Raw genomic sequence first — 15823 nt, forward strand, 5'->3', positions numbered from 1 at the left:
AAGTACAGTAATGTGCTTAATTACTTACCACCACTGATGAGTATACAGTACATAGACCTATTACATGCTCTTCTTTTTTGTTATCTCTTTAAAAACAAAACCCTAATATAATAAGTTTGTAACAAACAATATAACTCATGTAAGCCTATATAAACACACCAGGGGGACAAGGATGAAAAAATAAATAACTGAGACCCTTAAAGCTTTTTTTTCTGTTTTAACATGTATTGTTTGACATAATCAGCTCAATAAACTTATAAATGTTGATTTCTAAATAGAAAAAATGTCCAAAATAACAAATGAATAAATTAAAGTCATATTAAGCAAATAAAAACTATACATTTTCTCTTAAATACTGTAAATTGGTGGTAGAAATGATCACGTGTCAGTAAGTGACCGCATCAACAGGTTGTGATTGGACCTGTTCTGGTCACTGATTGGCTGCCTCCGTTTCACCCTTCACGCGATAATTCTCCGTCACACTGCCGTGGGGGAGGGTGGCGGAGGTAATCAATCAATCAACCTCATTAGCCTCCAGTGCAGGAGCAATTCGCTTCGTGACCCAACGTGGCTTAATTGATTATTAGCGCAAGTTTATTGGTTTCGACTGACGAAAATGGACGAAGACTGTGATTTAACTGAAGATTTTGGTAAGGACATTCAGGCTGACATTTAATTGTTTAATGACGTTTTAGGCCACTCAGCGTCTGCGTCACTTTGCAAACTTTGAAAAGACTTTAAAAAAAATACAAAACAAACTTTCCTGTATGTATTTAAAGCTCATAATGTTTCCTGTGAGGCCCTGCTCCCCCCGCGCTGCTGCTCAGCTCCTCAGAGACAAATTAAGAATTTAAAATAATACTATTGCTATTAACATTCACGACCCGGTGTCTGCAGACGGGGACAGGTTAGCTACTTTAGCTGCAGCTAGCCGTTCAGAGTTAATTAACGGTCAGGTGAGGTGGCACGAGGCGCTTTGCACAGCTGGGACACTAATGAAGTCCCTGCAGCTGCTCCTGGGGATGACGTTTATCCGGTGTTATTCAACCTGCAGGTCACCGCATGACTCAGGAGATAGGGAAGAACACTTCTCCTCCAACGTTATCAAGTTATTCCTGACAGTGTATGCACCTTCAATAACCAGCTCTAAATCTGAGCGTGTTCAAATCACTAAAGTTATGTGAAATGGAATAAAATATATCTTGAAATATCAAATGAAATGTGTGAGTCCATGCCCCATGAAACGATTTAATATACTCAGTTAACTAGATTTTCTATAATTGTTTTAGTTACTTTTTAGACCCGACATAGTCTGAATAGAGCTGAAACAATTACTGATTAATTTATTATAATTTATTTTATTGACAAATAAAATAAAACCATTTTGATAATTGTTTTATTATGTTTTTAAAGCATTAATGCCCACATCCTCCATCCTTCCAGCTTCTTAATGTGAATGTTTGCTGCAGTTCTTTGTTTTTCTGTGGTAGTAAACTGAACATCTGTTGGTTTTTGGACAGCTGGTTGGACAAAACAAGCATTTTGAAAAGTCAGCTTTGGCTGCGGGGAACATTTCAATGGGCACTGACAAAAACTATTCAACAAATGAATGAAATAAAATCTAAAGTTACAGCTCTATAATATACTCTGTGACTCCCGAAAGGTGCAGAAGACTAGCTCAAGTGGTAGCTATGACCCTAGACTGTTTAAGGGGGGGGCATATATGCTATACATGTTATTTTAGTGTGTTAAAGAAATCAACATATGTCACCAGATACTCATTATTAGAGCCATCATATATAAAACAAACACCACAGTTGTAATTCTTATTATTTGTGACAAACCAGAAACACTTTATTTACCTGCTAAGAATACAAGAGTCAGAGGACCTCAGAGGTTTGAGTGGTTCATATATTTGAAACATATCTAACTTATGATGGAGCACAAGGCAGGTGAAGAGCATTACAGTCAATTTGACTGCATACTGGAAGCTAATTTGGTGATTTAAGGTCAGCTGTCTGTAAATCCTGGCTGCAGCTTTCTGGTTCAGATTACAAAACCATGTAGAGGTCTCTCCAAGTTTGGATTATAGTCTGATAACCGACCACAACTTGCCACGTATCAGTGAAAATGGTTCACACACTTTACAGAACCTCGACAAAAGTTTAAAAAAAAACAACCTCTCACTTCACTCTGTTGCAGACTGTCCAAGCCTTCTGTGTGAGGAACTGGAGGATTTGGAAACAAAGAACAACCAAGGGAGTATGAGGAGGAGTGAAGGAGAGGAGGAAGTGTTTAATCAGAGGGAGGATGAAGAGACGGAGCGAGAAGAGAAGGAGGGGGAGGAGGAGAGAGAAAAGAAAGTTGTGTCGGAAAAGGAACTGATGGTGACAGAGGGAGAAGAGGAGGAGCAGGTGAAGTTAGAGAGTAGGCTGGGAGCGGAGGAGGCACAGGAGGTGCAGATGGAAGACAAGATTGAGAACAACGAGGAAACAATTGCTGATAAGCAAGAGGACAAAGAACCAAAAGGTCTAGAAGAGAGAGATGAGAAGAAAAAGGGTAGGAAGAGGCGAGGAAAGAAACAAAGTGAGCGGGTGAGAAACAGGAGAGGTTTAAAAGATGTGAGTGAGTGGTTTGAGGAGGAAAAGAAGCAGGAGGTGTTAGCGGTGAGCTCAGAGGAGAGCTCGGCTCTGTCAGAGCCTCCCATTGGACTGATGAACAGCTGTGACCTGTCTGATCCCGTCTATCTGGGTATTGGGGGGACAGGGTTGTATTGTCCCCCAGTTCCTGTTCCCCTGCTGTACTCCTCCCAACCTCCAGTCCCGATCCAACCTGCACCTCCTCAGCCCCACGGGACAAAAAGGCCTCACAGCCCCCTTCTGCCTCACAGTCTCCCCCAGCAGGGTCCACAGCCTCTCGAGGTGAGAATAGAGCCCCACTGTTTCCAAAGCACTATTGTACCTGAACTTATTAACTCAATAACACCCCCCCCCCCTTTACTCCACCTGTTATGATGAGTGCATGCTAAACTAAACCTAGCAATGTTAGCATTGCACTTCTATAACATTGTCAGAATAATGATGGGCAGTCTAAAAAAAGGGCCAGACATCATCTCTCTTTTATCTACACATTCTTCTTCCTTGTCAAAACCTGGTGCCTACGTTCCCTGTAACAACCGCTGACAGTTCAGTCGGAGATCCAGGTGTGGTTATGCTGGTAATGGCTGTTGTAGCTTCAAGCTGCTAGCCTCAAGCAGAGTTGAGGAGTGGGCTACAGAGGTCTGGTAAGCTTCACTTCTTTCTAACTCGACACCCGCAGGTGTTTTTCATTTAAAAACTGACAGTTTTCAATCCCAACCGAATAAATCCACAAGATTTCGCTCAGCTTCCTCTGGAGCAAACCGAAGACTTTGATGTGTGCAATTGGTGGAGTTTCCCCTCTTAGCGGCTTTAAGGTTGGAGTTCAACAGCTCTGCCATAAATTCCACCTTTATGAAGTTTGTAATTCATTTTTGGTAACACTGTCGGATACGTATAAATTCAATTATATGTTTATTATTGAGGTCATATTTAAAGGTGATGCTGTACTCGACTGCACTATATTGAGGCTGTTTGGTTTTTTTCCTCCCTGTTTACAAACATGAGGCAGGCAGAGTATTAGTAACAGCTCCGAATATGATGCAGTCCTGTACAACAACATATAATTACATTAACACCTGACAGGGTTAAAAAACTCAACATTATCGGTATCATTCATCATCATAATTCCCACTAATCATGAATCATATTGCAGTCACAAAATCTGTAAAAAATAATCGCAATATTACATTTTTTTACTATATCACGCAGCGTTGCTTCAACCCAACAGACACTCTGCATATTCTAGTGAAGATCTCCAGGTAACTCATTTGTCGTGTATAATTACAGTATAATGTGTATGATGTGATGCACACCTACACCCTCCTGCAATATTAATGATGCAGCTGTGAAACTAGCTTTCTGGATTTGAGTATTTGGCTCAGCGTGGTGTAGCGTGATGTCAGCTGGTGAAAGAGCTTCTTTGAAGCATTGGAACAAGCACACGCAGAATTTGATTTGGTCAAACTGTGTCAAATCTTTTGATTTAACTATGAAATTATGTAAGATTAAAAGGGGGAAATTGATTATATTTTATAATTATTTACCAGTATGACATTCTCTGTTTTATATATATATATAGAAAACCAACCAGAGAGTTGAGCAATAGCAAGCAAATCCTCTGATTTCAGAGAGTGCTGATAAGTAAAATGTGAGTATAGCCGAGCTAAAAACAATTAGTTGATTAATCATTAATCGATTGACTGACAAGAAATTAGATATTTCGATAATTTATTTTTTCAATTTGTGGTAAATTGAATATCTTTGGTTTGTAGACTGTTAGACAAATGAAGCAATCTTAAGACTTAATTACCTGGGGGATCGGGGAAATCGCAAGGGGCATTTTTTTTATATTTTCTGACATTAATAGACCAAACAATTAATCTATTAATTAAAAAATAAAAATGTGCAAAGACAAAACTGGAAATGATTGAATTGGTCTTTTAAGTCCTGAAACAACTAAATTCTTTTGGTCCACTTGTTTTCTTCTTCAAAAATTGTGTTCAGCTTTAAAGAAATGTGATTATTGAAACTTTACAATGAGAACATCAGCACTTTTAAAGTAAAAAAAAAAACATAGTGAACATTTAACAAAATTTAAATGAGTGCTGAGGTAAAGTTTGTCTGATTCATGGCAGATGGAGATAACCCAAGTCTACTCCACCCGGCGCTCCATCCGCTACAGCACCAGGGGTCGAGGCCGGGCCCTGAACTTCTCTCTGCTGCCAGGGATAGAGACTGTGGACAGCTGCCTGCTGCCGCCTGCACCGAAGAAGAAGACACGAACACTCTACAGTACTGGTAAACAAACTGTCATATTGTCCACATGTGTTCAGATTTGACTAAGCAAATAGTTGACCTGCTTTTGGTGTGTGTGTTTGTGTGCATGTGCGTATGCGTGCAGATCAGTTAGAGCATTTAGAGGCCTTGTTCCAGAAGGACCATTATCCTGACGCAGAGAAGAGGAAAGTCATTGCTGCTTCAGTTGGTGTCACACCTCAAAGAATTATGGTTAGACAGCCGTCTTCCTCTTTGAATCTTTTTTCCCTTATGACTCCTTTACATTGCTTATTTGGTGATGTACCTCCTAGAAGAAAGAGTTCGCTGTTACCAAACAGGGAATAAGGTTGAGTTCACTCCCTTCTTTCGCCTATTGTTTTTATGACCTTCCAATTTCTTGACACCTTCTTTTTTGCTTATATCCATTTTTATTGTCTCCTGCATTTTTTTGTGTGTCCCAGGTCTGGTTTCAGAACCGCAGGGCTAAGTGGAGAAAAGTGGAGCGCTCCATCACAGCAAAAGTTGAACACAGACAGAGTAGAGCTGGATGCAGCAGCAGCAGCCCCCTTCATCAACAAATAAATCCCACCCTGCCTACACTGGCACCCAACAGGTATTACAGTATCATCCTTATGTGTTTTTGTTGTTTTTTTGTCCTCACATGGTGCAAATTACTTGTATTTTTGCTTAATTCGTTGTATGATTCATAGAATAGTTTTTTCTCTTTTTCAGTATGGGTGGTCCATCTTTTTCTGGTCACTATGCTACCATGCTGCCCCAGCTCACCCCTGCAGCACCTTCTTTCCCCACCCTGTCCAACCAGACTGTGCCCTCCTACAGCAACCTGCTGGCCAGTCTCAACAGCCCAGGTGTTCAAATCCACATTACATGCATACAGTATTTTAAAACGTACTGCCCTTAATGTATTTTTTCATTGTGCTCCATAATGAGTATTAAATAGAAGTTTGGTTTCTGGGGGACCATGCTATTTGTATAACTTAACCAGAGTCAGGATTCCTTTGTTATTTCCTTGTGTAAAACCAGAGGATTTGCTAAAGGTGAAATCAAATTAAATTGTCTTAATTCAATGTCTATGGATCAAGCAGCAGGCAAATGGCACTTTCTCCACTGCTGAGGGTGTAATAATCTTTGCTCAGAGGCCTAGCATTCACAATTATTAATAATTAAACATATTAAGAATTAACATTTTTACATTACAAATAGTAGTAATTACAAATAATCCTAACAGTTATAATTGTTTTGTTATTGTTTGTACACAGCCTACATATTCAGACCAAAAAAACAGCTCCTTCATCCATTTCAATTGCCTCTTTTCCACTGCTTGGTATGGCTCATCTCTCTTGGAACTGAATTTTTGGTTTTCCACTGGCTAACGTTGGATATAGTATCTGGTACTTTTTTTGGTATCAAAAGTCGAGACTAAAGTGCAGTAAAAATACTGCTGACCACTGATCGGTCAGAGAGAATCATCACTAGCATGACAGGGGACATCCTTCTGTGTTTGTGTCACATTGAAGAGCAGTGCTGAGCCATGTCATGTGGCATTGCTATGACGATCAGCTAAGAATCCCACCTAAACTGAAAGGATTATATCTGCAGTGGATAACAAAATCAAGTACATGGTAGCAGAAGTGAGCTGAGTAGAGCCGTACCATGAAGTGGAAATGAGGCTAATGAGAGCTCTGTGTTGGCACATTTGGGATGCAAAAACATTGACCAGCAAATTGGTCAAATTTTCTTACAAGTTTCAGGAGTTGTAAAATCCTGTTTCATAGTGTAGCTGTGCACCCTGTGCTAAATGCAGGGCTTCTTTTGGTCTGAATGCCTACTAAGGCGAACTGAGAGGTCCTACTGGAGGCATCAAAGTGCATAATTCATAATCTTCAAACCAAAAGTAGTGGGAAGTTTGATCTCAGTTTATTATTAATAGTGAAATGAGCAGCTTTATAACTACCTAACCCTCAGTTTGTAGTAGGACCATCAGTCTGTATTTATCTTCATACTGTAGGAATCAATGAATTGACTTCTGCTAGGTTTAAACTCAGTAAAACGTCACCCTGCATGTTGAGCTATTAAAATTCCCCCAAAACCAAAGTACAGTATAGCTTTAATCTCAGTGTTTAATCCCTATGTGTCATCTCCAAGGTCAATCCAGAGTGAGAGATGGGGGCCAGCATCAGCTTTCATCTCAGGGGGGGTTAGCAGAGTACCACCCCCGCCCCATGCACAGCCCTCCCCCACTGCGGCGGGCCAGTCTCCCCCTTTTCACAACGACCTACAACTCGGCCAACCCCACTCCACCTCTCCTTAACACCCTGGCTCACACTCCACCTCTGTTCCTGGATGCTGTGGAGGGTGGCTCCTCCTTGGCCCATCGTGACACGCAGTCTCTACAGACAGACTCCAGGTCAGCTCAGCTCACAGCTGACTGTGACATGAATACTAGAAGATGATTTGAACAGGGACAACGAGTACATGAGATGACAGGAGGACAGAGGGTTGGCAGGCTGCAGACACGAGCAGGGATCCTGTGAAATACTGATATAATGATGCCTCAGACAGCGCCTGTAATAGTGGGGAGTCAGTTTGGTGCTCTGAAATATTTCAGAAATCACGCTGAGAGATGTCTCAGTTAGTAATTGCTTTGTACAAAATTATGTTTGTTTGTTAGACTACAGTTATGTATCACAGCACCAAAAAATCCCCAAATGCAAGACAATATGAAAACAAACAATGAATGTCAATGCATTTTTCAGTCCTGCTGCTAGGAGACTTAAAGCTTCAGTTCACCCAAATTACAACTATAACATATTTTCATTTGAAATACTTTCAACAAAAATAAGTGTTCTTTTTAAATTGGCTGACAGTGTTTTCTGTAGAGTAACTGGGACATTTTTTTTATATATTTTTAACAGTGTTGCTTTTAAATGTTTTAAATGCTATTTTCACTACACTCACCTCCATTGTATTAGTTTGGCTGCAGTACATCTTATCAAATAGTATTGCTAAATTAGAAAATGTTTATTTTATAATGCATATCTCTGGATGGCATGGTGTTTGGTTAGTCCACTACTTTGGTCCAGACTCAAATACCTAATCAAACAACAATGGATGAAACCTTTGTGACCCCCTGACTTTTTCTCTAGTACCACCATGAGGCAATAAGTGAAATATTACTTAACTATCTGATAGATATAGAGATGAAATTTGATACACATGCAACACTAGTGAGATCTCTAAGATGGTGAGCATGGAAAACGTTAACTGTTGAAAGTATGTTAGCATTGTCATTGTGAGCATGTTAGCATGCTGGTGCTAGCTCACCAATTGGCTCTTGCCTGATTGTTGCTTCCTTTGGGTCAGAGGACATTTGCACCAAATTGAGATTGAAACCTCTTTAGCTCAGCTGGCGGGAGTGGATTACAACAATAGGTCCATTCACAATCAATAGCAGCCTATTGCTGTCCCAGCTTTTGAGTCTGTGTGATCAGCCCTTAAGTCTTGTTGTAGTTTTGATGCCCTGAAGCCTTTAGAGCATGCTGTGATGACAACTATGTGACTGTCTGAATCATTCTAATACATCAAAGGTTCCCAAACTCCTGTTGGCCCTCCTTTTGTGGATAAAGATAATGTCAGTCGTTTTGAAAGTCCTGTTACTTCTTTGCTAGCACAGCAGTTTTCAGCCTTCACCGATAAACCCTCAAGTAATTTCTTGCCCACTACTTTTAGAACAGAGTGATTGAAAAGACAGATGCACTGGATGAGAGATATATAAAAGTATCTGAACAGTTTAAGACCATAGGCTATCTCTGTAGTAACACACTATATATTTATGGAAAATTGTTCTTTGTTTTGTCCTCAGCTCTCTATTTGACTTTGGGGAGAAGCTCGACTACCTGACCTCAAGCCAGCAGAACAACACTCTCCCCTACCAGCTCCAGACCTCCTACCCCACCAACCAGCCTCAGCACCAACCTCAAGCATCCATGCCCCGAATGGCCTACCTCACCCCCTCCTCCTACCTCACCCCCAACCCTCCAGATTCCAACCCTACCTCTTACCTGACCTTTGGCCCTGGAGGAAACTCCACTGGGAGGGTGACCTACTCCACTGGAGGCCACGCCTACTTCCAGTCCCAGAACGCAGGACAAATCTTGCTGCAGTCGGCTGGTCATCATGGTGAGTCACTGGGATGAGGTTTGATTTAATTTATTTATAGAGCCACAAAAATATGGCAGTCGAGGGGTTTACAAATGAAAAAGTAAGAACATGGTCCCAAAATGACAGATGCAACAAAAATATGTAAAATCAAAAAACACCATCGCAAAAATAAATAAATGATTAGATATTTAGATATCTATAAATAAGAGACAATAAATCACCTGTCTCTATAAATAAGCCACCTTTTAATGGTCATATTTCTTTGTGTGGATTTTTTTTACAACACCTGAACGAAAAAGGAGCAAATGGCTGCATCATTTACTTTAGGCATGATAAATAACTATGAATTCCCAGTTTCCTTTTAATTGTAAACTCAATGTTTCTCAACAAGAGTCTTTTTAAATTTAACACTACAAGGCTATTATTTATGTTTTGTGATTATTTTTTTTAATCACCAGTTTCGTATGTTAAAAGGCTCAATGTACTATGAAACCCATGAACTTGTTTTACAGTCGAGAAGTCGGAGGTGCGAATTAGATATGTAGCAAAACCAGAAGCTTCGTTGTTGCAGTTCATAGAATAAGGAATAAAATACTACACAATTAATCCAAAATCATCCCAGAATACTAAAATGAATTGATTTAACCTGCTGAATGTATTATCATATTTCTACAAAGCAATTTTTTAAGGTTCAACAGCTTAATTTTGAAGCAATTTGGTAATTCTGAGTGGACTTCTCTTCGTAAGTTTTAATGAACACAGTCTTGTACCTTTTGACCTTTTTTAAATAAAACCCCAGATATTTTCTGATGTGATTGTCCATCTTTTATTCTGATGATTCAGCCGGAAGAGTTTAATATCCATCCAAGTCTTGGAAGTGCCCTGACTGCTTAGTCACCTAATATTGTCTGTTCCGATAATACAGACTTTTACTTCTGGACTGGAATGCACTAAAAAAACTCTTCCTACTCTTCTACTACTCAGTCAGCCCTCAAGCAAAGACAGTGCTGTTAACTGACATGCAAATATAAGTGTTATTTCAATTTATTTTGGCATTTAATTTTATTGAGAGTATTAGAGCTAACAGTAAACAAGGGGAGAGAGGGGGAAGGAAAGCAACAAAGGTCCCTGGCTGAAATCAAACCTGGAAAGTTTCAATTACATGGTATACATCTTAACCACTCAGACACCAGGACGCCTTAGTAAAAGTGTTTATTGAATATGAAATGTTCGAGCACATTGGCAAAGATACAGAGAATGGCAGATGAGAATGGTGGAGCAGGATGATGGCTGCAGGTTGAGAAAGCGCTACCACTGACATATGACTAGGAGAGGGGTGTTTGAGGTTTTGCTCTGCTCCTGAGCCAAATTCCTTCCAATAAAACTCAATTGTCACAGCTTGGTTTGAATCTGTGTGTTTCCTTCCAGGTGGGATCACAACGTACCAGTCGTACCCGTGGGGTAACATGTACAGTCAACCAGCCATCCACCAGCGTGCTCAGTGCCCGCCAGCTTACCCCGCCAGCTTGGGAGGTGCTCGAGACCACCAGCCGCCCTCCTCCACCACGCTGCCTCCCCCTTCATTCTTCACACGGGGGGACCAGGGGCCCTCACATGCTAACTCCCAGCGTTCATCACACACCCATACGCACACCACCAGCAACAGCACCACCACCGTCCTCCCTCCTGTGTCCACCCTGCGGCCCTCTCGCCTCAGAGTAGAGATCACCCCAACCAAGGCAGCAGGGATGCTGCCTTCTCAGGTCAGCCCTGTCTCTCCAGAAAGCCCTCCAGTGCCATCTTGTGTCAAGATTGAGTATGACAGCCCTCGAGAGATTCACAGCCACTTCCATTGCGACTTCTCCCCCATACGTTTTTGACTACATTTTTGTTTGTGTGAGAGAGTGTGTGTTTGAAGTATCTGTGTAAATATGTCCTGTGTAAATGTGTGAGAGTGTCTCTCTTTGTTCCATTTATATTACTATTAGGATCTTTTCAGTAGACATAATATATATAATATGTCAGCATGCTTGGTGGGGTTGCATTTAGCTTGGCTGCAATAAATGCTCATTGCTCTGTTAATCCTTTCAATTTTTTGCTATGATTTAAATCAGGGATATCCAACATATTTTTGCTCTGCAGACTTTTTTTATCGAGACAGTTTTGTTGTGCACCATCAGACCGAACATAGAGGAGTGTGTGAGGTGGGCTAATTGCCAAGTGTAATTGTTCTCCACATCCCTGTCAGGATATGTGCGCATGCTCACAAATCATGAGCTTCATTCAGGCGTGATCATCTACAAACACACACAGCCTTGATTACAAGTTAGAAAAGGAGGGAAAGACAGGTGCACAAAAGAGGGTGGGCAAGCATAAACAGTAATTGGCAACACTTTTTAAGTTCCTCTTTAACAGTTTAATGGTTTAATTATGTAGTTTTAAGCAGATATGAGTGTTGATTAATAACTACTAACCAACTAATAGTTGTTGACAAGTACATTAATAAACACAAGTGTAGGTGTATAAACAGATCATGAGTGAAAATACAGTAAAAGGCAGTTGTAATTATACAGGAGAAGTTGTAATTGTTGTAATATTGTACGTTAATGGCACATAAAAATGTCCTTATATTTGCGTACAACTGTTCAATGTGATTACTTTATAAATTATAACAAGGTCTATAAATGTAGACCTCTCAGGAACACTCAGGTTGTCGACTCACACCTGTGTAATGCTGAATACTGTAAAATGGTGCTCCGCTTTAGTTAAAAATCTATATATTATTGTTGGGCAAGATGGTGAGTGATGAGAAATGCAGCACTGACAGACTGCACCAGGTTCAGGATAATTCCTTATAAAAAATAGATAGATGTTATATTAAGTATATCGTATATGCTATAATGACCTCCAATATATAATTAATATTCAGCTTTGTTTACTTAATCATATAGTCGATTCCTTGAAGCCTAGCAGTAAATGTTCTAGGGCCTGGTAAGGGGTTGGGTACTTCAAATGAGATGCTGATTTCAGATCTGTGTTTGAGCCACAAGGGGGCGCCGTTTCTTCATGTGTGACAACTGCATGCTGGGGTTTATTTATTTAAAAGCATGTTGTTTCTCAGACGTCCCTCCATCGGGGAGATGTGATGATCCTTAATCCGATAGAAGGACAGTCGTTTCTAGGCTGGAGGTATCCCAGACAATCACTGATGCAGCCCAAATCCTTAATCTGTGTTGCCATCTGCTGCGTTCACACACTTACTGCACTTTCTGCTCTGTTTGTTCTTAGTATGCAAGTCAGTTGTGAGGGCTTGTGAAAACCAAATCCCTATATGAAACTCCGCCCCTGAAAGAGCTGAAGGCATTTTCCTGAGACTAGAAAAGACATTTGGGACCAGCGTGTCATTTTTTTGCCCTAAGTCGTGAAAGTAAAACAAAAAGTTTCTTGTTTTAACTCTAGTTAATATTCCTGGTTTGTAGTCCTGCTGTATATAAAGCAAAGTTTGAAGAGAAGCTTGGATGATAATGTGGGAGTAAGAGAAGGAACCGTTTGATGAGAGAAAGGAGGAGGTGGCAGGGACCAGGGGAGCAGCTAAAGGAGGGGGGGAGACGGAGGAGGAGTGAGGCAGTGTGTTGGTCTGGGAACAAGGGAGGAGAGCTGAGATGAGCTGTTGCTATGGGAGGAGAAGAGGATGATGGGTGGGCTCTGCCAGCAGGCGTGGGAGGGAGAAGAAGATGGGGATGAGGGAGGAGTGTGTTCGTAGCACAGGGGGTTCTGGGATGAACAGAACTGTTGGTTATGTAACTGCTGTATTTGGGTTTTTAATGAACCTCTCTCTTCCTGCTCACTGGCTACTGAGCTGTTACTGTTGGCAGGAGAAGTGCAGCATAAACACACACACACACACACACACACTTCTTTTGCTGTGCAGAAATTTCTCAAACTCTCAGAAAGAAACACAACACATTCATTTCAGGAATGAAACCCCAAGTGTGAGAGCTCTATTCAAACTTAGTGTAGCAAAGTTTTTACTCTGGATTTTAGTTTTATTTGTGTGTTGATGAACACTCTCATGTTGTGTGTCTGTGTCTTGGCGTAGTCCACGAGTCACCGCACGTAGCTGCACATTTCTTCACATTCATCTGTCAGGGAGCTTGCATGTGTGACTGAGGAGGGTTTCATGTAGGTTTAACTTTGTAATTAATTTTTCCAGGATTTTTCCTGTGAACAGAGAGTGCTCAGAGCACAGCTGTCTGTCTGTCTGCAAGTGTGTATGTGTGCATGTATGTGCATAATATGTGAGAGTGTCTAAAGTACAGGTATGGGATGCTTCAGTCCACCCCGATTCCATCGTGTCAATATTTACTCAGTATTCTGAGATTTGAAGAAAGGGAACTTGTTTCAATATTTATGGTTGTGGTCTAACACGAAATCCTCGCAGTCTTTCCAAACCCTGTGACTGTATGCACGCACACACACACACACACACTGACGGGGAAAAAAGTGAAAGAAAACCTCACACAGCTTGGATACAGTCAAGTAATGGAGTTTATTGATATTAGTGGATAAAGTTTATTGATTTAACTGATTGAAAGTGATAATGTTTGTTGTGAAACAAAGCTGACACATGGCTTGGAGATCCTCCAGTCCTTTGATTCTCTGGTTCAGATGCCATTAGGGTGTTGATTTTTGGTTTGTTTTAAAAAGATACAACAAATAGACCTGTGTTGGGTTTGGAAAACAGGGAGCACGAGGGCAAGTGGCTGGGGAAAACAACAACTCATTGGATCGAATTAATAGATTTGTCTAAAAATGAAGACAAACAGTGGAAGGTCCAGATTTGACAGATAAAATATCTCACCTAACCATGTTGATAGTAAACATATTCAGTGGTGTTATTTGAATGTGGCTTTGTAAAAGAAATGCCTAATGGTATGCAGTGGGGCTGAGATGGAGGAATGTATTTGTTTTAGACTTGTTTCCATTTACTCTATGGGTTTGGCAGCACTATTGTGATGAATATTCTCTAAATTGAGCTCCCTGAGGTGGTTTGGCTGTTGGCAGTGAAAGAGGACTTACAGGAACATTTCCTTTTTCAGTAAAAAAGCAAATATGCCATGTCTTTATATTAGATTTCTATTTTGCTACTGGAACGGAGATGGACGAGGAGCAAAGGGACAACAGAAAATAGCTGAGCTTCTGGGATTATGGTAAATATGTTGCGCTGATTTGTGAATGTCACTCAACTGAATGGCTGCTGAATAGGAGAAAGACATTGGATTTGTGCTGAGAATGACATTACTCAACAACAATTTTGTTAATCGATTAATCTAGTGCTGCAGTTAAAGGTCCAGTGTGTATCATTTAGGATGGTCTACTGGCAGAAATGGAATATAATATTTATAGGTATGTTTTCATTAGTATATATAAGAATGAAAATAGGAATCGTGTTTTTGTTACCTAAGAATGAGCAGTTTTAGGGTCCTCTTCCATGGACAACGGACAAACCAGACACTGGCTGTTGATCGGGCCTTTCATGTTGTTCAGGAGCCATAGTTTCTCCTACATGCTTGAAATGTGAGTGGTATTCAGTTGGCTGTAACCTGCAACTACACTAATATATGCCACTGAATCCTACACACTGGACCATTACTGATTAATACGCCAATTATGTTCTTGATAAATTGATTAATTTGGCCCACAAAATAGGGTAATAAGGTAAAAAAAAAAAAAGCTTTAGAAAGATTTTCTCCATCCACCAGTCTTAATCCAAAGAGATCCAATTTACTATGATATAAGACTAAGAAACCCAGCAAAAAAATGACATTTCAGAAGCTGGAACCTGTAAATTTAGCATATCATGCTTGAAAATGGAGGTAAATCAGTATTTAACAGCAGTAATTCTTGTGAAGTTTGATTGTTTCGGTTATAGATAAAACGTCCACATTAAAAGCTAGAAATGCCAAACATTCATTAATTCAAGTGTTTCAAATTTTCACATTTGCTGATTTTCTGTCTTACATTATTATAAAGTAAATATCTTTGGTAAAAATAAGTATGGAGATGTCTTGTTGGACTAAATTTAAAATTATTTTGTAGATAAAATGATTAATAAATTAAAAATAGTTGCAGCCCTACTTTGAGGTATAAAGGGAATCGTGGAGTAGTGAATATATTTTGATGGAACCTTCTAGCATTGTGATGTTGAATACACACAGCAGATTGTCATTTTCATCAGTTTAGACACATTGTAGGCCCTTTAACACCCATGTCCCGACAGTCCTCTATTACTGTAACTTATTCATGTAAACACAGGATGAAAAATGAGTTTCATGGTCTTGTGAAATAGTTCACTAATGCTGATGGATGCAGGTAAGGCTCATCCAGCTAACTGCTTATGTTTGTGTTTGTCCTGGCCTGCCAGGCAGACAGAGTTGCATATACCTCTCTCCTTTTATATTTCCTCTGTGTGTTGTGTGTGTGTGTGTGTGAGTGTGAATCTAGTGTATATTTTTATGTCTTTGCATCCCTGTTGGTGCATGTGTCTTCTCTTTTAAGTCAAATAGTCCATTCCCAGAGATGACACACTGTCCAGGAATAACATTTTGAATCTTTCATCTCCAACCCATCACCACCATAACACACACACACACACACACACACACACACACACATATACACTGTTGATTTTACAGCTTGTTCAGTTTAGTAGGAAATATGTCTGG

The 15823-nt window shown here is 40.2% G+C and overlaps 1 protein-coding gene across 1 annotated transcript; it reads left to right on the forward strand.

The window, feature by feature from the left end:
* Positions 1-494: 494 nt before the first annotated feature.
* On the forward strand, positions 495-11769 carry LOC118342411. The gene is made up of 9 exons (XM_035680935.1): positions 495-650; positions 2203-2921; positions 4775-4937; positions 5041-5147; positions 5378-5529; positions 5649-5785; positions 7083-7344; positions 8800-9116; positions 10527-11769. The coding sequence occupies exons 1-9, from the start codon at positions 617-619 to the stop codon at positions 10976-10978; spliced, it is 2343 nt and encodes a 780-aa protein (XP_035536828.1). The 5' UTR covers positions 495-616; the 3' UTR covers positions 10979-11769.
* The last annotated feature ends 4054 nt before the right edge of the window (positions 11770-15823 follow it).

This window comes from Morone saxatilis, unplaced genomic scaffold (genome assembly GCF_004916995.1).
Source record: "Morone saxatilis isolate NCDOM2014 unplaced genomic scaffold, NCSU_SB_2.0 Contig9, whole genome shotgun sequence".
Classification (NCBI taxonomy): Eukaryota; Metazoa; Chordata; class Actinopteri; family Moronidae; genus Morone; species Morone saxatilis.

What these genes read in the sequence shown, in the direction of transcription:
- LOC118342411 (XM_035680935.1), top strand. Translation starts at nt 617, where the DNA reads ATGGACGAAGACTGTGATTTAACTGAAGATTTTG. An exon ending in CCTACACTGGCACCCAACAG is followed by an intron (nt 5,530 to 5,648) that starts GTATTACAGTAT and finishes TCTCTTTTTCAG; the next exon opens with TATGGGTGGTCCATCTTTTT. An exon ending in TCTCTACAGACAGACTCCAG is followed by an intron (nt 7,345 to 8,799) that starts GTCAGCTCAGCT and finishes TTTTGTCCTCAG; the next exon opens with CTCTCTATTTGACTTTGGGG.